At 42.5% G+C, this 26351-nt stretch overlaps 5 protein-coding genes and 4 long non-coding RNA genes across 13 annotated transcripts; 3 read left to right on the top strand and 6 right to left on the bottom strand.

Annotated features, from left to right (window-relative positions):
* Positions 1 to 1570: 1570 nt before the first annotated feature.
* LOC6903336 (mitochondrial uncoupling protein 4C-like) lies at positions 1571 to 2862 on the bottom strand. The gene is made up of 2 exons (XM_002132181.3): positions 2067 to 2862; positions 1571 to 2009 (listed from the first exon to the last, which is right to left on the bottom strand). The coding sequence occupies exons 1-2, from the start codon at positions 2719 to 2721 to the stop codon at positions 1654 to 1656; spliced, it is 1011 nt and encodes a 336-aa protein (XP_002132217.2). The 5' UTR covers positions 2722 to 2862; the 3' UTR covers positions 1571 to 1653.
* Positions 2863 to 3265: 403 nt separating this feature from the next.
* On the bottom strand, positions 3266 to 4416 carry LOC6903335 (mitochondrial uncoupling protein 4C-like). Its single transcript, XM_002132180.3, has 2 exons — positions 3734 to 4416; positions 3266 to 3676 (listed from the first exon to the last, which is right to left on the bottom strand). Exons 1-2 carry the CDS (start codon positions 4389 to 4391, stop codon positions 3321 to 3323), a joined length of 1014 nt encoding a protein of 337 aa, XP_002132216.2. The 5' UTR covers positions 4392 to 4416; the 3' UTR covers positions 3266 to 3320.
* A 90-nt stretch (positions 4417 to 4506) lies between these two features.
* Positions 4507 to 5905, bottom strand: LOC4817947 (mitochondrial uncoupling protein 4C-like). The gene has a single exon (XM_001357170.4). The coding sequence runs from the start codon at positions 5815 to 5817 to the stop codon at positions 4810 to 4812; it is 1008 nt and encodes a 335-aa protein (XP_001357206.2). The 5' UTR covers positions 5818 to 5905; the 3' UTR covers positions 4507 to 4809.
* Positions 5906 to 7430: 1525 nt separating this feature from the next.
* Positions 7431 to 7975, top strand: LOC26533856 (uncharacterized). The gene is made up of 2 exons (XR_001450867.2): positions 7431 to 7541; positions 7890 to 7975. It is a non-coding gene; the product is annotated as an uncharacterized lncRNA (long non-coding RNA).
* A 1576-nt stretch (positions 7976 to 9551) lies between these two features.
* Positions 9552 to 19693, bottom strand: chic (profilin chic). 3 transcript variants are annotated; one of them, XM_015179774.2, is made up of 4 exons: positions 19631 to 19693; positions 18146 to 18475; positions 14236 to 14407; positions 9552 to 10017 (listed from the first exon to the last, which is right to left on the bottom strand). In XM_015179774.2, the coding sequence occupies exons 2-4, from the start codon at positions 18254 to 18256 to the stop codon at positions 9920 to 9922; spliced, it is 381 nt and encodes a 126-aa protein (XP_015035260.1). In that variant the 5' UTR covers positions 18257 to 18475; positions 19631 to 19693; the 3' UTR covers positions 9552 to 9919. The 3 variants fall into 3 exon arrangements, with proteins under 3 accessions (XP_015035260.1, XP_015035261.1, XP_001357205.1); XM_015179775.2 differs by lacking the exon at positions 19631 to 19693 and adding an exon at positions 19542 to 19560; XM_001357169.4 differs by lacking the exon at positions 19631 to 19693 and adding an exon at positions 18710 to 18819.
* Positions 19694 to 20136: 443 nt separating this feature from the next.
* LOC26534379 (uncharacterized) lies at positions 20137 to 21879 on the bottom strand. 2 transcript variants are annotated; one of them, XR_004469545.1, is made up of 4 exons: positions 21744 to 21879; positions 21301 to 21677; positions 20865 to 21082; positions 20137 to 20815 (listed from the first exon to the last, which is right to left on the bottom strand). It is a non-coding gene; the product is annotated as an uncharacterized lncRNA (long non-coding RNA). The 2 variants fall into 2 exon arrangements; XR_001450862.2 differs by lacking the exon at positions 21744 to 21879 and having other exon boundaries at positions 21301 to 21739.
* Positions 21861 to 25886, top strand: eIF4A (eukaryotic translation initiation factor 4A). 2 transcript variants are annotated; one of them, XM_001357168.4, is made up of 4 exons: positions 21861 to 21997; positions 23309 to 23538; positions 24244 to 25081; positions 25147 to 25886. In XM_001357168.4, coding segments are annotated over exons 1-4 (1215 nt in total). In that variant the 5' UTR covers positions 21861 to 21995; the 3' UTR covers positions 25292 to 25886. The 2 variants fall into 2 exon arrangements, with proteins under 2 accessions (XP_001357204.2, XP_015035259.1); XM_015179773.2 differs by lacking the exon at positions 21861 to 21997 and adding an exon at positions 22964 to 23113.
* LOC117184248 (uncharacterized) lies at positions 23460 to 24037 on the bottom strand. Its single transcript, XR_004469546.1, has 2 exons — positions 23948 to 24037; positions 23460 to 23858 (listed from the first exon to the last, which is right to left on the bottom strand). It is a non-coding gene; the product is annotated as an uncharacterized lncRNA (long non-coding RNA).
* On the top strand, positions 23773 to 24163 carry LOC117184249 (uncharacterized). The gene is made up of 2 exons (XR_004469547.1): positions 23773 to 23864; positions 23954 to 24163. It is a non-coding gene; the product is annotated as an uncharacterized lncRNA (long non-coding RNA).
* Positions 25887 to 26351: the final 465 nt, after the last annotated feature.

The raw sequence follows: 26351 nt of genomic DNA, 5'->3' as shown, positions 1-26351 counted from the left end.
GCTGTTTCTCGCTATTTCTAATGAGAGGGTTCTCTTCCGTGGCCCAGCGAATAGATCACTGACCAATTGTTCTTAAACAATCTCCTCATCCAAGCATTATTTTCACCAGATTCTCTCTATATCCTCTCCCATTAGAGCATTAACCATTCCTTAAGCCGAAATACATTTTTTAACCACTAATTTCAGCTGATCCTCGCATTACGATTTCGCTTGTGTTGGCAGTTCAACAAACTGCTCCACCGATTGCCGTCGCCTCAACAACAGTAGAGATCTGCAACGTCAGCAGAAGAGAGTTCTACCAGCAAAAACAACCTCTCGGGGTTTCAGCAAAATGTTTGCATGGTGTTGAACATTAGCTATTAGCCGATAAATTGGTCATTGGGTCAGCGGGTGTTAGATTCCAATTCGTTGTAACTGACCTGACCCATAAAATCATCCTATAGACGGAAAGAGAGAGAGAGAAACCACAACACGAAAGAGTCACGTGGAGCGTGCAGCTCTATAAACCGAACCACACATGAGACCCCTATACAAATGGAACCACACACGGAACCCCATATACTTAAAGAGAACCCTCCTCTGATGACTAATGAAAGAACAATTACCCATGCGTGTGTGTTTCAGGAAAATAACTTGAAATGAACCCCACATTTCCGTCATTCATTCCTACATTCATTTAACAAAAGTGCTAAAGACCTTTGAAGTGGGTAAGGGTTTCCGTGAGGAGGATTTACGCATTATGTCAGACATTTGCCACTTACTCACCTACGTGGTGGGAGAGACGGAGGCAATAGACTGAGTGGCTCCCTCAAGAAAGCGGAACCGCACCCATGTTTTCCACCAGGGGTTGCTGCTGCAACGCTGTAAAACATATTTCGACAGGCAGGCAGGCAGCCAGCACGACAGGGACACAACGTCATCATTATGTGGTCTACATTCAAGGCACATTATCATTTATTAATAATCAGGTTAAGCGCCGCCGCCGTAGACAAGGGTGTGGTCGGAGCACCGACCACCTCTATCTACCAATCTACCTTTTGCAGCTTATCAGAAAGTTCTTTAATACATAGGAACTAGGTTAACGATGGTTCTTGCTTGCAAATCGAATCATATAACCGATATTTTGGGTATTTTTGCACTGGGCTTTACCCGCGTGTGAATTTTCTATACCAAAAGTACCTAGATAGAGAAAAGACAAACACTGATTAAAAAGAATGAAGTATTTTGGGAAAGAAAGTCACGTAAGAGTCACTTTACAGAGGAAGTAGAGCCCTAAGCCCCCGGACGAAGATTAAGAGAAAATATACCTAGAATGAGGAAAGAATATGTCAAATGGAATATCTCATTAATGGATTAATCAATGATCGTTTTGTTCTTAAATCCAATTCCAAAAAAAATACCAGCAGTTCCCACACGATCAGGCGGCTCATGATAGATCTACGATGGATCCTTAAATAGATATACATACATATGTATGATGAAAATATATAAATACGGGATATTTTCATCCTTTTAGGTTCTCCATGTATACCAAAATCATTGCCCGCAGAACCCATACAAACATCCGTCATTTAGGTATACTTTAAACAATTTATTTAAATTTTTAGAGAAATTTTGTTAATTTTGTTCAAATATTTCCTGATTTCGTACATCTCAAAACCCCGTTTGTCCCTGCAACTTTCTGAGGTTCTCAAAGGTAACCCAAAATACCACCGACCAAGGACCTATGCGCATCCAACAGGGTATAAAACCCTTGTACATGGCCGTAGCACCCTCTTGGGTGATGAGCTTCAAATAGCAGTCGAAGGCGTTCTTATAGTGGAGACCTTTGCCCGTCTTATCGGTCGGCTGATTCATAATCCTCGACTTGACCACATCCGTGGGGGTGCTCAAAGCACTTGCGGCAAAACCAGCAGTAATGGACGATAGAAATTGAATAAGAAGACCATCTGGCCATTGTAGCCAGGCCATGAAGTGACGTTTGCTCAGATCGTAGCATGCTGTGTCCCCTGGAGATAAACGAAGAATACAGTATCTGATATGGTCAGAGATCTCAGTACACTTACCAGCTGTCATTAGCATGGCGCGTGCACAGCTGGGGCCACAGCCCTTCCACAACGATCGCAAGCCGCCATGCTGGTAGGCATCCCCCAGTGCCTGCCTGACATTGCTCACTCGCGCCGGATGTCCAAGAGCCCTGCGTCTGCCCTCCATTTGCATGCGAATTTTGACAACGTCCAGAGGATTGGCTATAAACTGAGCAGCACACCCTGCCAGGCAACCAGCTCCAAATCCACGGGACACTGTCAGAACGTCCTTGCCACTGCCAGGATCCACATAGGCCCATTTCGAGCGAAGGCAGTCATAGAACACCATACGCAATCCATTGAAGAAGAGATTCCTGATGATCATAGCGGACAATCCAGCATAGAGACCGCTCAGACCCTCCTCCCTTGAAATACCCAGAACAGTGCCCAGCATTCCGCGCCGGAGTTTACCCTGTCCTAACTTCTCCGCCGCCTCTCCCTGCAAATGCAGGCGGGTCTTGGTGACATCCATAGGATACGTGAAGAACTCTGCATTTGTGGCACCCAAAAAGGTGTTGATGTACAGGGCAAACAGGCCACTGAAAGGCTGAGTCTTGCCATTGTCCAAATAGCAAATGGTCGGTGAGAGATATTTATGACGGATATAATTCTGGGGTGCATCCTCACGGGCCATAATTTTGTATTATTTTTTTTTTGGTCGCAAGACGATGAATCTGCAATGACCAGATACTTTACGAGTATTAGCAGGGACGGGCCATACTTGAACAGGAATTTCGAAATAAAATCTTATATGTCAACTTTTAATGACAATGATTTCAAATTAAGAGTTTTCTGTTGAAGAAATAATATATCTAGAATGAGGAAAGAATAGGTCAATTGTAATATATCATACAATGATCGTTTTGTTCTTAGATCCAATGCCAAAAATACCAACAATTCCCACACGAACAGGCGGTTCATGATAGGTCTACGATGGATCCTTAAATAGATATATGATGGAAAAATAATAGACTCTTGATAAATTGATGATAGATCAATAATTCATAACTGATAGATTATAAATTGATCAACGACAGATGCTTGATAGAGTTATGAGAAAAAGCTTGATAAATCTGAGATATTTTCATCCTTTCAAGTTCTCCCTGTATTCCAAAATCATTTCCCACAGAACCCATACAAACATCCGTCATTTAGGTATACTTTAAGCAATTTATTTAAATTTTTAGAGAACATTTGTTAATTTTGTTAAAATTTTCCCTGATTTCGTACATCTCAAAACCCCGTTTGTCCCTGCAACTTTCTGAGGTTCTCAAAGGTAACCCAAAATACCACCGACCAAGGACCTATGCGCATCCAACAGGGTATAAAACCCTTGTACATGGCCATGGGACCCTCTTGGGTGATGAGCTTTAAATAGCAGTCGAAGGCGTTCTTATAGTGGAGACCTTTGCCCGTCTCATCGGTCGGCTGATTCATAATCCTCGACTTGACCACATCTGTGGGGGTGCTCAAAGCACTTGCTGCAAAACCAGCAGAAATGGAAGAAAGAAATTGAATGAAAAGGTCATCTGGCCATTGTAGCCAGGCCATGAAGTGACGTTTGCTTAGATCGTAGCAGGCTGTGTCCCCTGGAGATTAAGAAAGAATATAGTATCTGATATAGTCAGAGATCTCAGTACACTTACCAGCTGTCATTAGCATGGCGCGTGCACAGCTGGGGCCACAGCCCTTCCACAATGACCGGAAGCCGCCATGCTGGTAGGCATCCCCCAGGGCCTGCCTGACATTGCTCACTCGCGCCGGATGTCCAAGAGCCCTGCGTCTGCCCTCCATTTGCATGCGAATTTTGACTACGTCCAGAGGATTGGCTATAAACTGAGCAGCACACCCTGCCAGGCAACCAGCACCAAATCCACGGGACACTGTCAGAACCTCCTTGCCACTGCCAGGATCCAGATAGGCCAATCTCGAGCGAAGGCAGTCATAGAATACCACACGCAAGCCATTGAAGAAGAGATTCCTGATGATCATGGCGGACAATCCGGCATAGAGACCGCTCAGACCCTCCTGCCGTGCCATGTCCAGAGCAGTGCCCATCATTCCGAGTCGGGGCTTACCCCGTCCCGACTGCTCCGCCGCCTCTCCCTGCAAATGCAGGCGAGTCTTGGTGACATCCATAGGATACGTGAAGAACTCTGCATTTGTGGCACCCAAAAAGGTGTTGATGTACAGGGCAAACATGCCACTGAAAGGCTGAGTCTGAGTGCCATTGTCCAAATAGCAAATGGTGGGTGAGAGATATTTATGGCGAATATAATTCTGGACGGCATCCTCACGGATCATATTTGGAGTGATTTTTCGAAATATATAAACTATATGGCAACTTTTAATGACAATAATTTCAAATTACGAGTTTTATGTAGAATAAATCCATTATATTTTTATGGGCAGACTTTTACTATGAGTATTACATATACGATTTTGATGAGAAAATGTATGGAAAATAAACACACGGATCCTCTGCAGATGATCCTCTAAATTCTACTATCCCAGTAACTAAAGATCCTCTTTTTCCCTGGGGTCTATCATCTTTAAAGACTCTTTTCTAAGATTATTGAATTTACAAATAAAATGTTAGACACCGTACACGCAGAGAGCCACTGCGAACGATTCTCTAACTTCATCTAAATTCTACTGAAGATGATGATCTGTGATACTCTGTCAATGATTAAGCGTAGCTCCTAGAGAGCTACCGGAGTAATTAGAACCCCGTTTGTCCCTCCAAATCTCTCAAAAACTCCACTGATAACCAGAACAGTATCGAGAACGGACCCAGGCGGAACCAGCAAGGGAGCAGGCCCTTATACAACGTTAGAATGCCCTCCTCTCTGACAGTTTTCACTAGACAGTCCATGGAGTTCTTGTAGGTGAGATTCTTGCCCGCTGCATCCGTTTGTTGATTCATTACTCGGGATTTGATCACATCGGCGGGATTGCTGAGCACACTGGCCGCCAGACCAGCGCACATGGAGGAGAGGAATCGCAGCCTAAGGCCATCGTCCAGCTCGAGTAGATTTTTGAAGAAACGCTTGCTCAGATCGTAGGTGCCCACATCGCCGGCGGTCATAAGGCAGGCGCGCAGGCAGCTTGGAGTTATGCCCCTCCACATGCTGGGGAGGCCACCCTCGCGATAGATGCCCGTGAAGGCGTTGAACATATTGCTGACCCGAGGCTTGTGGCCCAACTGGCGGCGACGGCCCTCCGTCTGCATGCGCACCTTTACGATGTCAAAGGGATTGGCCAAGGCCTGGGCAATGCAACCGGCGACGAAGCCGCACATCAGGGCCGAGGATACGGACAGGGTTTCCTTCTTGTTTTCGTCCACGCGTATGAACTGCCGCCGAAAGACATCGTATAGCACAACCCTCATCGAGTTGAAGATCAAATTCCGGGCCACCATGGCCGAAAATCCTGCATAGAGCGTCTTGGGTCCCTCGTTCTTGACCATACTTTTGAGTGTGGCCAAGGCATTGGGTACCTTGGCGCCCGTCTTCTTGGCCTCCTCGCCCTCCACCTGCATCCGGGTCTTGGCCACGTCCAATGGAAACACAAAAGACTCGGCGAAATTGGCGCCCAGAAAGGTGTTAAAATACAGTTGGAGGACCAATCGAACCGTCAGCGGTTCAGCGACATTTACTGGCGGCAATTGTGGTCGTCTGTCCATTTTATTGGACTTTAATATAGAGTGTTTTTGAGGATCCTTGTCCATTCTTGAAAGATACTTAAAATTTATTTCGATATAAACTATAATTTACTAGACTTTATGTTATGATGTCTACAATTTGTCTAGTGTTTTAAAAGCAATCTGGGATGAGAAATACTTCGAAAATTTAGTAAACATTTGCTTCAAATTTCCCTTTTCGAGATAAAATACGTTTGGCCCCAACAAGGGAACACACTATAGAGCAACAGAGGACAGATAGGAAACATTCTCAATAATTATCACAATAATAACCGAGGCTGTCATTCATTCGAGTTTGTATTTTGAAGAATCAATCTATTGGTTGCCAGAAATTCTATGATTAACACAACGATTCTTGGTGGATGCCTTGATATTGGTTCATACATGATTTCAGAACTTTATATAAGAATTTTAAGCGAAAGATGTGGCCTACGTGGAACCCTCCATACCCTAATGCTCTGCGAAACCTTCAAAAATCACGTTTGAAGCACTCTAACGACCCAAGCATAGAAATAACGAAAGCATTTCTGTATCGCCTGGGAAATTGTAGAGAGACTACGACTAACATTAGCATATTTTATTAAATGAATCAATCTCTGGTCCGCTCCGCTCGTTGCCCCGCGGCCCAGCCGATTTGAATTTGTCCGTTAGACATGGAAATAAAAACAACACGCGCCTCAAATTACAGAAAGCGAGAGAGAGCATCGCGAGGGGCTTTGGGGGGAAGCCAAAGGCCACTCAAAAAAGTTACAATAATAATATATGATTAATTGTACTGGTGATAAAAAGTTGTCGAGACGGGGAAGCAGCCAGCCAGCTCTTTCTTTGAATCATTTTGATTTTCTCCAAAAATAGCAGCTAAAATAAAGAGGAGAAAAAAAGCAGAGGGAGCTATTGAGAAAGCGAAAGTGAAAGATGAACAGCCGCGGATGAGCACATTCAGAAAAATATCTGTACATATTTTCACACATTTACAAAATACAATTTGGGTCAATGTTTTTTGCGGCGGAGGATGAGGATGCCGACACAGCGTCAAAACGACAAATAAAAAAATTACTGAAAGAAATGCCAGCTGCAAAAATTGGAGAGACCCCCACACAGAAAAATTCACAGAAAATTAATAAATAAATATCTCTGTTTTATGTACTATAATATTTGTTGACCCCCAAATAATTGCGCACTTGCGTCAGGCGTGTCGCATTGAATATATTAGATTATGCAGCGATAAAAATAACTTGACAATTTGCATAGACCCAAAAATGGGCAGAGCAATGTCTTATAAATTAATTGAAAGAAAACCATTAAACCTACAAAGTACGAGAATTTTACATTTTTGGAACTCTGGCGCGATAACAACACCGAAGAGTTCAATGATCTGTTGATCTATGAAGCTGAAAGCAAAGGTAAGAAACAGGGGGACGAACAATGGCAATATAGCAACAAAGAAAGATCCATATTGCTAATTCTAGCGATAACATCATGGAGAAACATTCGATTTTCCGTATTAACACAAACAGTATATTTGAACAGTATTTTTTTAATATAAAAATAGCAAACGATTGCTAAAGTATTTTAACATAGCCTTTCTATGCGCTTCTCATAGGCGGCAGCTAAGCAATCGTGTTGCTGCGTTACTCCTCTGTAATAAAAATATTAACAGTAAGCATTATCTTAACATCGGACTAACAGAAGACTGTGGAATAACATTTCATGTTAACACCGCCTTTCTATGCGATTCTCATGGGTTGCAGGTAGGCAGGAGGGTTTTTCGGTTAATATTCTCTAATAATGGTTCTTCTCTCAATACATCTCTCTCTCTCCCACTCTTCATCTCTCTCTCTTTCTCTCTCTCCCTCTCTCTCACTCTTTTTCACTCTCTCTCTCACACTGTCTCTCACTCACCATCTCTCTCTCTTTCTCTCTCTCCCTCTCTCTCACTCTTTTTCACTCTCTCTCTCACACTGTCTCTCACTCACCATCTCTCTCTCTTTCTCTCACTCTCCATCTCTCTCTCTCTCCATCTCTCACTCTCCATCTCTCTCTCTCTCACTCTTTCTCTCTCTCTCTCTCTCACTCTTTCACGCGATAACAATGGTAAGGTTCAATGATCTATCCATTTTACGATAATCGTATCGAAAGTAGACCTAAAAAATTAAGAAGACTATACCAAAAATAGGCAGAACAATCCAATGCCAATCAATCAAAGCCACTATAACACCTCAAGAGCTCAAAGATCTAGCGATTATACGAGACCCGTATCTTGAGCAGATCTGGAAAATTAATAAAAGAATGCGAAGGAATTCATAAAGCCACAAAGAATCGTCAATTTTTTTCGATAACATTAGCGATAAAAGCTCAAAAAGTTCGCCAACCTATCGATACCCTTCGATAGCTGTGCACTGAAAGAAACCAAGAAAAAACACATATTTTTTGTTTTAATTTTTATGAGGAGAATTTTTGTTTGTCTCACTCGAGTTTTTTATTTCAATAGTATTAAAGTATCGTATTATATATGTTGCTTTTTGTTTTTTTGTTGTTTTTTATGTTTTATATTCATATATTTATGCATTCGGTTTTTACTTCACGTTTCCTTTGCTTGTACGAAAAATGTCTGTTCTGTGTGTGTTTTTTGGACTCGTTGGGAAGGGGGGGGGGGGGGGGGGGCTAAGGGTAAGGGAGAGGGAGAGAGTATGGGGCTAGTATTTGTGGTTGGGGAGGGTCTGGAAAAGCCACATTAATTTATGTATGATTTGTTGTAGTATGGTAATCGTATGTTTAAATGTTACACATGCATTGTTTGTTACGTTATTCGTATGGTAAGAGAGTTTTAATGGCGCTTTAACTGCCGATTTCTGTTCTTCCTCAGTGGTGCACTTTCAGCAATGAATGTTCCTCCGGTTCAGTGTTGGGCAACGCATACCCCAGGGCTGCACACTGCACTTAACGGTCTACATATAAGTTTTTTTTTTGTATGTTATGTATGATGTAGTATGATAGGATTTTCGAAACATGAAAAGCTATGCGCACAAAAAAAAATAGAAGAGATGTATAGAAAAAGAGATGGAGAGAGAGCGAGCGAATGTGTGATTATGATCAAGATCCTATACCCTATACATAGACATTTCTTATGGCAAAATGGCGTGGTTTGGGGGATTGGGAATTGAGAAATCTGAATCTAGATTCTTTATTTTATGTAAGTTTCGCAATCGTATAAAAAGTGTTCACACACCGCACACACGTGCATACCACACTACACACGCACACACATGTATAAATAGAGCATCTGCATGGATCTCCAAATAGTTTACATATATAAATATATATATAGATATATATTTACTTTCGATTATTTCGGTTTTGCTCGTGAGTTCTCTCTGCTCTTCTCTGCCTACCCTCAGACGTCTCTCTCTTCTCCGATATCTTCTCTCACTCACTCACTCTCTTTTTATTCTTCATTTCTGGCTGTGTACAGATATACATATATATATATCATTGCATATACATATATGTACCACTGGGTGTATATATTGCTATACAAAAAATGTTTCAAAAATTGTTGTTTTTTGTTTGCTTTTGCGTTGCGTTGCGTTGCTTTGCGTTCGTTCTTTCTTTCTTTCTTTCTTTTCTGTTTTACAATTCTACGTTTGTTCCAAAGCTTTCGGATTTTAGATGAGGACTGGAATTCTTAATGTTTTTTGTTTTATATTTTATTTTATCGTATAAACCAAAAGTTTTTCTTTAATCATAATAATGCAGAGAAATTTATAATTTTTTTTGTTGTAGTTTATTGTTGTTGATTTTTGCGGGTAATTTATTTGCGTTTTCAGAACAGAATTTGCGGGTCTTGCATCCTCTCGTTCCCCAAAAATATCCTCCGCCTTGGCCGTTTAGTGGGGGGGAATTTACTCCATATTTTAAATATTAATAATTACTTCCATTTTTTTACTTTTTTCTTATTAGCATTTTCCTCTCTCCATCTTCATATCAAAGTTGTTGCTGCTGTTGTTGCTGTTTCCTGGTTGTTGCTGTTGTGTTTCCTATGTTGTTGATGGAGGTGCAGTTTGTTTTGTTTTGTTTTGTTTTGGGTGTGTTGTGGTTGTTTGTGTTGTTGATCTATTCTCCCTCCTATCTAGTACCCGCAAGTAATCAGATAGTCTCCGAGTTTCTCTACAACGGAAGCGGCCTGCTGGGGCTGTACGGGATCCTCGTAGATGGAAACGATGACGGCTGTGAAAATTCAAATGGAGGGGAAATTGTTATTATACAAAAATGAAACGAAAGCTAGTTTTCCAAAAGCTATCTGTCCCTCCTAGACAACTTTTACTGAAGCCCAAATCAACTTTAAATGCATCCCTTCTCTGAACTCTCATTAAAATCCTATACCATTCAGTTCCTTACGCTTTGAAAGATTTCTCAGCCTTGAAACGCCTTCCTTTCAGCAAAAATTATTTTCTCCATTTCTTTATCTCTCAATAGTTCTTTAAGGATCCTTCTTCTCCTTCAGAAAAATCTCCTTCAACATCTCCATAACTATAGCAATTTTTTTTATGTAAAGCTTCTTCAAAAACCTCTATCCGGTTGACAATCAAATGCTCTTGAAGGTGAAGAGAAAGCAGGCAGCAGCATAGAAATAAGAACTAACAGTAGTTTTGCTCGAGAGGCAGCAAGAAATTATGAATAAAAGCGCTCAATAAAGAGAGTGTCGTGACCGTCCCCGTCGCCAGGTGAAAACCGGACGGACAGGCGGCGGTGCAGACCGCAGACAAAACCAAACCAGAACAAATCGCATACCCCAAACGAGGGGGGACGACATGAGGCGGAGGAACATGAATGACAAGACAAGACAAGTCTGGTCTTGGAGCTTAGCTCAAAAGTGTGCTGATGAGAGTGGAGAAACGTCTCGGGTCTCCGTTTGAGTGGCTAATACATTAATCAAATGAGCAGAAAATATGATGTGTAGCTGCTGATGGAGAAGAAACCTAATTGATTGAGCGAGCGCACAGCTCTCAGCACAAATTGGAGAGTAAACACCCAGACAAAGCCCCGGCCCGAGGGGTCAATAAACCAACGTATCTGGCCGTTTCAGTCGCACGAGAGAGGTATGTGACAGTTTCTGTTGACACCTGACAGCTGTCATCGGCCACCCACACAGCCACAGAGCTGCCAATTCGTTGCGGAGAATCGATAAATGAAAATCTGTTATATTGTTAGATCTATCCTTCTCCTCTCCTCTCTCTGCTCCGCCAAAAGTAATCCAACCATAACAAATGGTAACATATCAAATTGTGCTTTGTTTTTAAATGCCTGTTAGTTGCATAATTAAACAATAATCCGATTTACATCAGCAGCAACATTGTTGCGGTCTTTCGACCGTAAACCAACACTGTCGGGAATTCCTCACAGCAGGGGACTATAAGGGTTAGAAGAGCCATAGATGGGGGGGATAAAATGCAACTAGCGTGTAATTGTGGCAATATACTCGTTGGGAAGTGGGGGGTGGGGGATTCAAAGTACTCAAGGACTTTATCATGAAAATTCGTCAGAACTTTGTGAAAAAAAACTTCCCGACTAACTTTTACCTAGACCTAGAGGGGTGGGCATATTACAGAGTCGAATGGTCATTCATTTCAACACAAGACGAAATTTCTAAGCTGTCTCTTGATCTTGTTTTTCTCTCTCCGAATTCCTCTGACAGTGAAGCAAGAGCGTACGGATTTCGTAATTGCAAGAAATTTGGTTTCATTGCCGCATTTTTGTAGTGTTAAAATTTCTTCAATAAAAAGCCCCAAATCAAAAGCATTTATCGATTTATCCCCCTAATCTATAGCTCAATTCAATAAATGGTGGTTTTTTTCTAGATCATCCTGAACTAAAATTTATTAATGGTTCCACTTAACGTATTTCCTCTGTATTTAAGCCACAACCGCGACTTGTTACTGAAACACACATGTGTGTCGTGTGTGGTAGTGGTTTGAATGGCGCCAGATCTCCACAGCTAGGTCACAGACCGACCCGACCACAAACGAAAGCCAAAGCCAAAGCCAAAGCCGTAGCCAAAACCCAAAGCCATAGCCAGAGCCAGGGAACCGTCAGAACAGTCAGCCAATCCGGCCAGACGTTAGACCAGTTTTTACCTATTTTTGCCATTTCTTGCCTATTTTTCTATGTCTATTTTTATGCGGCGGCTTCTCCGTTGGTTTTTTTTTTGCCTGCTGTCTTTTTTTGCGTTTCTTTGCGGTTTATTCCCCACACACATTAAGACAGAGATAGAGAGACAGAGAGACATGGGGCACATACAGCACACAGCAGAGGAGACTGTGCAACATTTGCACTTGAAATGGATTATGGCAATAACCTTGAGCTTGTGCCTGCAACGGCGGGAGGCGGGAGGCGCGAGGCGAGCAGCATTGCTGTGTGCGCGTGTGTGTGTGTGTGTGTGTGTGTGGCACTATGGGGCTCTCGTTTGTGTGCGCGCAACAGTTGCCACAAAAACTGTACAAATATGGAGACGAGGCTGACGCGTCAGCAAACCAAACTGGTCGTAAAATGCAAAAAACAAATACGAGAAGAAGAAAAACATAAATACAGTGGTAGTTCGCTAAAAGGAACAAAGAAATAGAAATCACTAAAAATAGACTTAATGCTTGATTTTTCACTGGATTGGACTATAACCAAATATATATTTGAAGAGATAGAAAATAGTATAAAACTGTGTATTTTGTACTCTTCAAAACGAAATGTAAGTCTCTTCTGCGCCTCGCCAAAGACTGTGTATATTTTTGTTGGATTCTGGGGACCGACTCAGCTGACGAAAAGCCGAAGCCAAGTAGGCAGCGGGGCTGAGGTCAGAAACGAACCATAGGGGAGGAGAGAATTTAAGCCCCGCACGCGCCCCTCTGGTCTATAGAGTATATAGAGTCGCCATAGTACAGCTTTTTGGCACCTCCTGGAAATTTTATTTCACACAAACCATATATAGAGGACTTTAAATGTCTTGACTTTAAAGAAGGAACTTAGCTTTGATTTCCACAAAAAACCAGACACTTTGAAGCATTCTTTTTAGCCTTGTTCCACTGTAATTTCATGGCATTGTCCCACTGTGGCAGCAGCTGTGCGACATGGCCAAGATTTTTTTCAAACATTTGTAGCTTGTTTTTCAGGCTGAAAAACAAGGTGATGAAAAACGAAACGTCGCGCGTCGTCGGGGTCCGCTCTGATGCCGCTGCTTGTTGACCGGAAAAATGGAGCAACAAAGCGGCACACAATAATAATAATGGACCATCATTTGCAGCCTAGCTGTTGGCTCTCTTTTTTTTCTGTATTTATTTTGTTGGCCAAGTGCAACAAATTAGCGATAATTATGAGCGAGCAGCATAGCCACCCATCGCACCCATCTCTCTGGGTGGGTGCCTAATGAGCTTTTCTTTGGTTCAGTTTTCACATAGTTATCATAGGGTTATAGCAGGGTGGCAGGCTGGCAGTGTGCCAGGAGGCCAGAAGGCCCGAAGGCCAGGCACTTATCTTGAGCCATGTTTGGGCTTTGGATCAAGTGCTTTGCACTTGCACGATAAGTCCGCGCGGTCCCCGCGAAACGAAAGAACAAGTGGCATTAACACATACAGCTCCTCCTCCGTCTTTTATTTGCTTGCGGCTGTTTCGCGGGGCCATAAAACGAAGAAGCAGCTGATAATGCCTTATCGGAGACCATTGGGCAGACATCGACGATCGATGGCACGACAGCGACGAATGAACTTCGGTTCGTTTGCGTGGGGTTCGACTGCACTTATTTTGGGTTTTTGAAATACTGGAATTTCCCCAAAAAAATATATTATACTTCCCACTCAAATTAAGGTTAAACATATATGTTTTTGAACGATTTTTGGTCATATTGGCGCGGGCAAGCGAAGCGAGTGAGCCTGGGGTTGCCGCCTAGTTTCATAACAAAATAATTGTTAGATGTTAGGGTCTCGTTCATTTTCTATGACTGCTATAAGGTCTAATACGCAAATCTTGCTCAAAATCGCTTGTATCATATTCATTTGGTTCCCAAAAATAATCTACTTTTTGGATAATATCTTTGTTAATGGTTAGGTTATGTAGAAGCAGAATTTTGAGTACCTTTCTTATATTATCTTTGGAAATACATATAACCATATATGATATGGTCTAACAAATGTCTACTCTAAGGTATATTTTTTCTACAGAAAGAAATACTCTCTATCTTCTTTTAGATCTCAACTGCTTCCTTCTTCCTGCTAAAAAAAACCTCTAGATAATCTAAGAATATACTCGTCTATAAATCTTCTTTTCACTGAAAGCTTCTGGGCAGTCCAAGAACACTCTCATTCTGTAATCTTCCAACTAAAAAGCAAATGTTGAAAATGCTTTCTTCTCTTCAATGTGGAAGCTTGAAAAGACCCAGTCACAAATCAAAAAAAAACTCACCTTGTGTTGTCTTCATGCAGTGGACTCCACTTCGCCCAAGCTTGGCGCGCACCACACGATCTGTGCCTGAGAGGTAAATGTACCGTTGGCCGGCTAATGTAACACCGTTGCTGGTAAGGATATCCTGCTGGTCGAAGCCGCTAATCAATTTGGCCAGTTCCTCCTTTGTAATCTGCAAATACCAATAGGAAGAACAATTGGAGATATTAGTGGAGATATTTTTATTCATCCTAGAGAACCAAAAGCCAAAGGCCAGAGCCAGTGTTGTGTCACGCACAAATTCCATAAATTTGTGTAAATTTATGAGTGTGCGGTGTGTGTGTGTGTGTGTGTGTAAGAAGGTGGCGCATGGCCGGACACGTTTTGTATATTCATTTGTATGCGTCAGCGCGTTGCGTTGCAATATGGAAACAGAAAGCAGAAAGGATCTGGGGAGTGCTTTTGGTGTTGGCGCGCCCTTTCTGAGGCACACACAATACATTAATTTCTGTTAAAAATATCAAAGTAATCAGCGACAGACGGCGCAGGCAAGCAAGAAACACAACCCACGCATCAAACAAAGGCTGGGGCAGGCACAAACCCACCACCAGCCAGCCACTGCCACAGACCCAAAGTGCCGCCGCCACAACCCCCGCTGGAAACACCACCACCCCACCCCGATGCAACCACCCATTCGCAAACAGTTGGCAACAACCGAGAGCCCAACACGCGGCGGCAATATCGACGACTGCCAACTCATTAACAAAATGCGGTCGTCTCGTCGTCCACTGAAAAAGGGATATGTGTGGATGAGGATGGGGATATGGTGCTGGTGCGTCTTGATTTTGGGATTCTTAAAAAAAAAAAAAAGAAACAAGTTTTGCACACTTGAATGACTTGTACAAGTGGGAGAGAGGGCAAAGAATGAGAGAATGAGAGTGTCATTAGCCTTGACTAAAAAGGACAGCGGCCCCTCTCGCTCTCGCTGTCTCCCTCTCTCTCACTCTTCTTTGAATAACAGCTGCTCTTCGATTAATTTTCTTTCTGTTCTGGTTTTATTTTTTGTTTTATTAATACAACCATGATTAATAGTTACTCACTTTGGATTCAACAAAACTGTGACACATGCGCACTCTCCCTCTCTCTCTCTCTTGCTCTCTCTCAAAAGAGAGAACCACAAAAAAGCATCGAGAAGTTTCCAGTTGAGTGCAAAATATAAAAAACGAAAATCGCATGAGTGTGTGTGTGTGTGTGAGAGAGAGGCAGAGAGAGAAAGAGATTTCCGAGTCTCAAAAAAGCCGGTTTGCTGCCTACAAAAGTTATGCCAAAAATTTTTAATAAATTAAGCGGCAGCTCAATTAATAAAATGGCACACATTTTGGGCAAAACTCTCGAGCGCACAGGCAAGCGATAAGGAAAAATTCCCCAAGAAGCAGTATTTTTTCTTTGTTTACTGCAGAAACATACGATTTCTAATGATTTGGGAGACAACAAATATTCCATTTATGGAATGCAAAAAGAAAAACCGATTTCGTTGATGTTACCTTTTAAAGCCGGGTTTTTCATATGGTTTTGGCGCAATTAAAGCACAAATCTGTTTTGATAAGCCTCCAGAACGAGAATCCACTTTTGGCTCAAACGCACACACATAAAACCTTATAGATTTCCTAAAGCAGTCTGGCAAGGCCTTACACACAGCTGATCCAAAACTGAACCAAAATTCGAATATACAACTTTATTTGGTAATAATTTTTAATCATTTTTGAGAGTATGAATCATCGGTAAAGATGAAAAATAAAATAAAATCAAACTAAAACCAAAAGTCTGTAAAGAAAAAAAAAACGCAACAAACAAAAGCAGTGAGAGATAAAGAGCCAGCAAAACGAAATGAAAGTGATATGGCAAGAGGTGTACGCGTGGAGAATAGCAACGAACGAAATGTGGGAGAGAGACGACGAACAATACAAGTTGATATGATTGTGTGGTCAAGATGATGACGTTGACACACGGCAAATCAACGTAAAAGCGGCTTAAAAATGGAAATTGTTCGACTGACAGACTGCCAACTCATTGCCAAAATATCATTGCTATTGCAATAATCAAATGCCAACTCATTGGGAAATTTATGTCATGTCCCAATATCGAAATCGACATCGATTCCGTCTAATGCAATAAGATAATCGGGTTTTCATACTCGAAACAAAGCAAAAAGGGAGTGTCCCTTGTCCCACCCCGCATACCCCTTCCCTCACCGCAAACCCACAGAATGGGGCGCGCAACAGCCAAAGCAGGATAAAAGCACATGGCAATGGAATGGAATGGAGTGTGGAGTGGAGTGGAGTGGAGTCAGCAGGAAGTTGCACACACACACACGTATACACAACCACTCCAAAAACGCAAAAAACGTGGCGCGCATACAAAAAAAAAATGAATTCTTAAAACATTTGAAGAGTCGAGGCTGTTGATGACGCGGCATTTGTGGGTTCGCTTTGGGCTGCGCTTTTTTCCCCAAGATATTTTTCCTTCTTTTTGATAAAGAGTTGTTTTTTTTTTGCCGGCAGGGAGGAAACGAACAGAAAAAAAACAGAGATAATAAAACCCACACTCCAACACTCTCACACACACACACACACACGTACGGGCATATCAAACTATTGAGTGAAGTTGATAAAAGGGTGCTCTCTCGCGCGCTGCCGCTCTCTCCCTCTCACGCTGCTGACAAAAAAAAGGGAGTGTGTGTCGCGCTTGCATTATCACACAAATCACAGTAGTGTTGGCAAATGCCATATTCGTACCGGCTGCTGCTGATATCAGATTACTGAAAACACCTTTCAGTGGAATGCATTTTGTATTATTTGATGATGAATCGAACGAATATGGCCTGCGAATGAGCAACTGCAGGAGCAGCAGCGTAGCAGCTGTCGTTCCCCCAAATGACGAATCAACCAACAGAATGAATCATCGCAGCAAACACATATAGAGATTTTGATAGTAAAGCGGGAGAGAGGAACAAACAAATTTGTTTGATTAGATGGAACTAATTGGGGTATTGGCGATTAAGCATATGACTGGCACTTCTTATCGCATTCTGACAAGCAGAGATCGTAAAACTAAACTTTAATGGAAAACAGCTAACTAAAGCCTGTGTGACACTAACTAATGGAATTCCACTTAGTTTAAATGAAGTACTGCGACAGGGGCCTTTCGAGGGATGCAAGAAGTTAATTTTACAATTGAAGAGAGCAGAAAATTAACAGCAATTGCATGTGAAAACTAGTTTCATCTTCCTTATAGACTTCGTATGCAAGTGTCAAGCAGTAGAATATTCGTAGAAAAGTAATCTTAAAACTGGTTTCATCTGCCTTGGGAAGAGCAGTGGATTAGTAATTTGAGCACTAGTTTCATCTCCCTATATTGTTGATAAAAGCAGTTGAAATTTGAGCACTAGTCTTCCGCTCCCACGCTTTACATTGTATTTGCCCAAAGGCTTATCTTACTCTAATATTCGATGTCAGTAATCCGAAGGTCCCCTAAATGTCATACAGGCTTAAACCCTAGAGAGGAGAGAGTAGGAAAAGTATAAATCCATCTATGTAGTGGTGAGAGTTCACACGATCACCCACACACAGAGACGGACCCAGCAAGGCTGCTGCCTTGTGGGAGAGGGCCTGCGCAGAGAGAACAACGGCTGCAGGGGGTGGACGACGACAAACACACTCAAACAGAACAGAGGGGGTGGCAGTGCTGCTCGCTGGCTCTTTTATCACAACGAAACGAAAGTAATCATGGCGGACATGCATGTGCCTCCTTTGTGTCTGTCTCACTGTCTGACTGCCTACTGTGTATGTGTGAGTCTGGTGGGCCTGGTCACACCCTTGAACTTGCGCGAAAATTCATTGTCAAACGCAATAGTACCGTTAGTTTTACTCACCTCAAAGCCAGCAGACTGCGCCCAGATGTTGCCATCGTGTCCGGCAATGCACGCCTTGGTCACGCACTGCGAGGCGAGCAGTTGGTTGTCCACATAATCTTGCCAGCTCATGTTGATGCTTCGGATTTGTTGTTAACTTATTGCGTTGGCAATTTATTTATAGAGTTGCACTTGACACTTTTTGTCGGCTTTCCGGAGGGGGGAGTAGGGAGTACACACGCCACCGAAATTATTTGTGCAGCGTAGAAGTTGGGGGAAGAAGACAAAGCAAAAAACCGCAACGTTGACGATTATTTGCTTACAAATTATTTTATTTCGAACTTGTGCAAACTGCAACGAGAGAGGGTTGAAAAGAGAGATAGACAGTTATTAACAATTATTTCCAGTCAACTATATTCTTGTCGACTATTTTTTTTCGGGACTAGCCGAACGATTTTAGAGCAACAACAGTAATGACTGTGGCTGGCATCGAATAAATTAACCTATACAAGGGAAGTATGGGGATAACTGTAAGCCCATCGACTACTTTAGTTTCAACAATTTTTTTCGTTTGAAAAAACTCACTTATACACACACTAGAGCGAGCACAGCCACACAACACACACGCACAGCGAAATAGCAGTTTCCACGTTCCACGTCCGCCTTGCACGACTTTTTAAAAACGATTGAGGGAGCTGTATTCGATTGAGAAGATGGTGAGAGAGATTGCAATACAAGGTGGTGTATTCGCTCTCTTTCGGGTCGAGTCCGAGAGAGATTTCGAATGCAGAAGGCTCCAAAAGTGTGCTCCCAGAGTGGAAAGCACTCAAAACGTGACTCACACTCACTCACCCCCACTTCTTTCCGAGACTCTCACTCACACAGCTACAGTGCAGTGCAGCTGGAGCGTGTGCAAGAGGGAGAAAGGCATAGACAGCGAGCCGTTATTAATCAGCCGGCAACGTATAATGCAAATGAGTGAGTGAGAGCAGACGATGACTCAACCACACTTCGCTCTCTCGCTGAGTGTGTGAGTGTTATGAATCGGATGGAGGAGCGGAGCCGCTGCTTTCTTGGCCGGTACTGAGTAACTGTCATAAATTAAAAATAGACTTTAATTTTAATGCATATATGTACGCCAGGAGTATATATAAAGCTATACGTTTTGTCCACAAGAATTCTATTTACATGGGTAATAAATTCGCAAAGGCTGACAAATTGTCTTGAGTTCAAACTGACCGGCTGCCGCTGAACTTTTCCCACTTAATTTTTTGCACACTTATACACACACACACATGTAACACGACGACGCACAGCTAACGCCGTCGGCCAAAATGCGCGTACATGTGTGAGGTTCTTTTACATTTCCAGCGTATAATATGCATTAAAATCTCATATTCACACACACTTTACTCACTCAACTACCTAATCAACTTTCTGGGCAACCAAATTTCGTTAAATACTAAATAATTTTGGATTTGGAAAAAATTCTTCGAAGCCACTCACAATGTTCACCAGTGTGACCGCGGACTTGTCGATAAAATAATCCGCCCGACCGTCAGAAATATACCGAAACATACAGTCTCATTTAAAAAATGGACCGTAAATATACTGACGAATTCAAGTTCTATTTTACATATTCCTCGTTTTTGATATTCCGTCGAATATTACTAGCTATATAGAACATTTAGCCATGTCCACATAATTTTATACGATTCATGAATAATTTGTCTAATTAACTGGCTTATTTTAAATTCTTGCTTTTATTGGATTTTGCGTAAAAAAGGTTTTAGCGAAAATGCTCAAACAAAAAAAGTTTTAAGCGATACAGGTCACACGAAAAAGCGAAAGAGGATCGTTCATATTGTTCAATTTTTATATTCCCTTGAATAATTCTATAGTTCTATAACATCCATTTCCCCCAGGTTATGTGAACATAGAATCGGACTCATTTGTTGTGAACCGGGTCCGTCGAATATTACAAGCTATATAGAGTTCTTTTTTCCACTTGATTGGCTTAATTTAAATTTAATAGATTGATGAAACTGGCAAAATATACCATTATATACCGTAAATATACCCTCAGCATTTCTACATGATTTCTACATTGGTGCATTGAAAAAGAGAATGTGGCCAAAACGCGTCTTCAAATATACTGGAAAATTTTAGAAAATACTATGAAAAGTATAACATGGTGTCCAAACTGGCAAGAAAATCAGTGGGACCGCGGACATATTTATCTAAAATACCGCCCAACTCATAATCAAAATCGATTTTCCGAATATTTCTTCCCTGTTGTGTAAACTATCGCCAGCAACAGCGAAACCTAGATTAAAAATCAAATTTTGGCGCGTAAATATTATGGCTGTGGGAAAAGGAGCAGATATACATATAATGCTTAAAACCAAATACTTTAAGCTAATTTTAACATTGTGAACCAAAAAGATAAGGGAAATTTCAATTATACGCAAATCCTTGCAGGGCATACTGTTTAATTTTCTTTTCAGCTGCGGATGGTTCTGTTGCTCTTGTTTCTTGTAGTCTTAGTAAACGTCGATAACTCGACTTCTTATGCTCTTGACCCACGATTTTGTTTGGCCTTTGTCTAGTGCTTGTTGCCATGATGACCATTTGCCTCCCACTGGCGCAGCAAGCTAGCCGGGCACATGACTAAGGTGCCACCAAGATGAGCTGCAACGAAAATAATCAGTTTATATTGGAAACACCTTATTCGACTTACTTTTTCGGCCCTTCGAATTCCATCCACCAGTGCTTTTCCGTTTGTACCCTTCTCTCCTTCACTTTGCTCTCCTGAAATCATTTTCAGGGTCTTGCTTAAGCCCATATCATCGGCCAAAATGCCGCCACGTGGACTCTAATTCTCACGCGAAGCCAGGGCATGCTTTTGGCATTTTGCCATCCGGATCGTCGGCAGCCCTTCAGCGACCCATGGAGATCCTATAAAGACACAATATTAATCAGGCTGCTTCAGAACGGTGGACTCGGATACTTGCGGCACAAATTCAGGTATTGAATTCATAATCTTGGAATGCCCTTGAACAGACGCCGCACAGTAACTCGTGCCCAGCGACCCCCAAATTGGATCATTCTCGGATATCCGTTCTGAGTCATCATCGAGGAAAATCAAATTTCAAAGCATTTACGCAGCTCCGTACCTTTAAAGATTGCAGCGTGTTAAACGTGGCCATTTCCGAAGCTCCAGGGTACTTGGGCTGAATCGATTGGACCGCTGCCGAGAGATCGCCTTCATCGCCGTGGTCGCCTTGATTGCTGGGACACTGTTCTGCTCTACAACTAGGCTACTCATGATTGGCTTCCCTTCTGAATTTGGCTTCTCTTGTCAGGCAGGTTTTTGGCCACTTTCTCATAAAGCTTTTCTGTTACAACATTCCGGTATTCACTCTTAGTCCGGGAGGTGCTCTGTTTAAAGGCTTTCTGTATAAGGTTCTTGGACTAGTATCAGTCTTGCAGCCTCTTTATTGATTGTAAAGTAATTTGGCCGATCTGGCAACTACCTCAACCGAATGCAACCCTGTGACAGGGTGGCAGCGCCCTCATCATGTCATATGGAGAAAATATTAATATTACAACAAATTACCCGAAACTTTACCCCAAGTTCTTGCTTAATTTTTTAAAGATTCAACAATAGCAACACATTTTACAGGCATGTTGAAATTTAGCCGGAAACACCGGATTTCCTCTGACAGTACGCGATACATCGCCGCCATCTATCGATAGCGACCGATGTTTTCGACGTCACTAAAACTTTGCCAAGATGGAGCCTCTTTTGCTTGGTTTTAACAAATCAGTAGCAGCACGTGTATAAAAAGTGCCAAATAATTTTCTGAAAATGTTAGTAAGAACCGTAAATTAAGCGTAAAAATTGTGAAAATCGATCAGCCGAGTCCATTGGCAGCGTTTCGCAATAGTTCAAGGACAATTTAAATGTGCAATAATATAGAAAAATTGATTTAAAAATTTGTGACGGCTAAAAATGTGTGAAAAAATTGAACACGACGGCTGTCGCTCGAATGACAGCGCTCCCAAAGAGAGGGACGAAGATAGAGAGCCGGAGAGCATAGTGGTTGTTCCATGAGTGTGTTGTTCTACTGCGGATATTTAATACTTTTATAATGCTAATGAAGTTAAAAATGCAAGGCAACCCGATCAAAGAGAGGCCGTTGACGTTGTTTAAATATTTGAGTCGTTCTGGAGAGTGCATAAATATCCGCTCGCACACACACACAGTGGCAGAGACTCGCAGGCCTTTGACTCATGGCTGGACAATGACAGCAAACGTTTATTCTCGGACACTTCAATGCCAAAGCGGTTTGGTAACAATTCTAAAAACAAAAGCACCGAATTCAACAAATAGGTGTTTGTCCTTCCAGCGCCCCTGCTCTGCGCCCACTCTCTCTCTCTCTCTCTCTCTCTGTCTGTTTTCCTTTCATCGGCATAATTTGAGATAGAAAATTTCGCTTGTCGGCATAATTTTCCCTCGCTACTACTATTTGGCAAACCAAATAAAAATGTATGGCAACACTGCATCCACAGTTATATTCCTTCGAAGCTACTGCTCGACTGCTCTCACCAATGGCAGCAACCACTGACATTGACATACTCACCCCCTATTGTGGTCCCGCTCGCACACATTCATGGGCGGACGCTACGCTCGAAAAAGGCCGCCTAGCTGTCGTCGAAACTAGCAGTCAGATTTTATACGTGAAAATACCGCAGAGCAGAGAACACTCACACTCTCACACAACAAAAAAGAAAAAAAAACATCGAAACGCGTTCGGTTGGAGAAAAGTCACCAAAAAAAAAACTGAACAGATTCTGAACATTTCTTTGTTACTTCACTTTTCCAAAGTGTAGGAAAACAGACGACAAATTGTTAGAGTGAACGGTTTGGCTGCCGTCGAAATTCAGGATAAAAACTTCTCTAGTCAATTCTTTATTGTTGATAATGTAAGTGGCGGCGCCCCGTTGCTAAGCGCGATTCGCCCTAACCAACAAATGTGTGCCAGTCAGGGAGGGGGAGAGTTTGTGTGTGAAAATGGGGAAAAGTGCAGTGAAAATTTTCCTCCCCACCCCCCTCTATACACCATATGCATACAGAAAATTGTGTGTTTAATTCTTGGCTTTCCTTTGTTTCTTTTCCAGGGATGATCGGAACAGTGAGATAGCTCAGGATGGTCCCGCTGGCATGGACCCCGAGGGTGTCATCGAGTCGACCTGGCATGAGGTCTACGACAATTTCGATGACATGAACTTGCGCGAGGAGCTGCTGCGCGGCATCTATGGCTATGGTTTCGAGAAGCCATCGGCCATCCAACAGCGCGCCATCATTCCGTGCGTCAAGGGTCGCGATGTCATTGCCCAGGCTCAGTCCGGTGAGTAATACCCCATATATATTATCCAACAACAAAGAAAAATTTTTTCGAGAAAGTGCAAAAGTTGCAGAAAAAAAAATGTAAAATGAAGAAGAAAAAAAGAGTGAAGCAGCGGCGTCGATGACTCAGTTCTCTCTCAAGCGAGTTCTGCTCTCTTTGCCCGCTCTCCTCTCCCGCCTGCCCCACTCTCTTAGCGTATTTGCGCTTGCGCGCACTTTTCTGATGTCTGCCGCGCGTTTTTCTGTTTTCTGCTGCCGAAGAAAGTTCCTGGAAAGAAGGTCGTGGTGTGGTGGCCGAGAAATGGGAGTACGACTTTCTACCTGCAAGTAAAATAACCAAGTCGATGCAAATGTCAGCTGTCTTGTTCTATAAGAACATGATCTAAATGCAGTGTTTCGGTTTCCCCTACCTGCAGATCTACTCACAAAGAAAATGGCTATTTCCTCCCTTGTTTTCCACCATCTATGCAAATGTCAGCTGTCTTCACGCTTAGGGATCTTTCGAAGCAAATCTAATCCATTATTCATGATTCTAAAGGTGGATTACATTGAGGCTTGTCCTTGAAGGCTTGCTGCCTTTAAATACCTTCGGTTTCCACTGTATTCAAGTGTATTCAAGGCCACAAATTGAAGGGACTAGAAGAAAAAATAATGTATTCATTTACCATTAACCAAATCTAACCATAATTTTGCTCTATATCTTCAGGTACTGGCAAGACTGCCACCTTTTCGATTGCCATTCTTCAGCAAATCGACACGGCCGTGCGCGAATGCCAGGCTTTGATCTTGGCCCCCACTCGTGAGTTGGCCACGCAGATCCAGCGCGTGGTGATGGCTCTTGGCGAGTACATGAAGGTGCACTCGCATGCCTGTATTGGTGGCACCAATGTGCGCGAGGATGCCCGTATTCTGGAATCCGGCTGCCATGTGGTGGTGGGAACACCCGGTCGTGTGTACGACATGATCAACCGCAAGGTGCTGCGCACTCAGCATATCAAGCTGTTCGTGCTGGATGAGGCCGATGAGATGTTGTCTCGCGGTTTCAAGGACCAGATCCAGGATGTGTTCAAGATGCTGCCCCCAGATGTGCAGGTGATCTTGCTGTCTGCCACCATGCCGCCAGATGTGCTCGAGGTGAGCCGTTGCTTCATGCGCGAGCCCGTCAGCATTCTGGTCAAGAAGGAGGAGCTGACCCTTGAGGGTATCAAGCAGTTCTACGTGAACGTCAAGCAGGAGAACTGGAAGCTGGGCACCCTGTGCGATCTGTACGACACTCTGTCCATCACCCAGTCGGTCATCTTCTGCAATACGCGTCGCAAGGTCGACCAGCTCACCCAGGAGATGTCGAGCCACAACTTCACTGTGTCGGCCATGCATGGTGATATGGAGCAGCGTGACCGTGAGGTCATCATGAAACAATTCCGTTCGGGCTCGTCCCGTGTCCTGATCACCACTGATTTGTTGGCGCGTGGTATTGATGTTCAGCAGGTGTCGCTGGTCATCAACTACGACCTGCCCTCGAACCGCGAGAATTATATTCATAGGTAAGAGATCTACAGAGTCCCAAATCCTCTAAGGCATCGTCTTTAAATCGTGTGTTCTTTTGCAGAATTGGTCGCGGTGGTCGTTTCGGTCGCAAGGGTGTTGCGATCAACTTCATTACGGATGATGATCGACGAATCCTGAAGGATATTGAACAGTTCTATCACACAACAATTGAGGAAATGCCTGCTAATATTGCCGATTTGATTTAAATAGTTTCTGTTGAGCCACGAAACAACAAACGCGAGAGATAGATCGAGAGAATCCTAAATAAAAATACAAAAGTGAGTGAGCCAAACAGCGAGAAGAAAATCGAAGATCTGAGAGAAAAACTATTAAACCAATATTCAAAGAGAACTTCAAGCTAAATATTTACCCAAACATCAATCCAAAAAAGGCAGCAAACAGTAACACCTATCGACAAGGACAGCAGAGAGATACAGGCAAACAACACCAGCAGCAGCAACAAACATCAACCAAGCAGCAGTCCTCCAGGGCAAAAACACCATCATCTAGCCGTGGAGTGGACACGCGCCTCCTCCGCCTTCCATAGCAAATTAGTTCTCTCACCTGTGTAACATCAATTTTAAAACTGCGTCGTCAACCAGCAGCAACAAATATATATACAAATACATATATGAAACAAATCCACATTTGCATCTATCTGAAGAAAGAGTAATATTTAAAATCAAGCTAAACGAAAGCAAACAATTGGCAAGCCCAACATCTTTTTGCAAACACACACCTTTGTTTTAGCTTTTTCTAGAACTATTGATATAAATATATTAAAAACAATACAAAAAACTACACATATACAATTTATGTTTAAATATAACAACACGCCCACCAGCAACAGAGCAGCAACAGCTGTGGAGCCATCCATAGAACCACCCACACATACGACCCAGAGCTATGCCAGCCATATTAAGGAGTGGCATATCAGCCATTCGTGGCGATCAGAACAACTATAACATCATCGGCAGTGGTTCGGTGCCGCTTTACCTTTTTAATGTAATCTTTAAATTTCTTCAATTACAACGTTTTCCAAATGTACTACTACTAAACTCTACCAATTATAAGAAATTGTATAAAAATGGCGAACAAAATCAGAGCATGTGGTGTTATTGTTGCATTTTATTTAGCTGCAATTTGCAAAAGAAATTTGAATTTAATTTAAATATTGCTGTTCAGCTGAAATCGACCAGGCATGCATTTTCGTTCTAGCTATCGATAGCTGTGACTGCGATAGTTAGGGTCGCATTTCCCTACACT

This window comes from Drosophila pseudoobscura, chromosome 4, assembly GCF_009870125.1.
Source record: "Drosophila pseudoobscura strain MV-25-SWS-2005 chromosome 4, UCI_Dpse_MV25, whole genome shotgun sequence".
Lineage (NCBI taxonomy): Eukaryota > Metazoa > Arthropoda > Insecta > Diptera > Drosophilidae > Drosophila > Drosophila pseudoobscura.
Note: the sequence above shows the minus strand (reverse complement) of the source record. Positions and strands in the feature narration are given on the sequence as shown.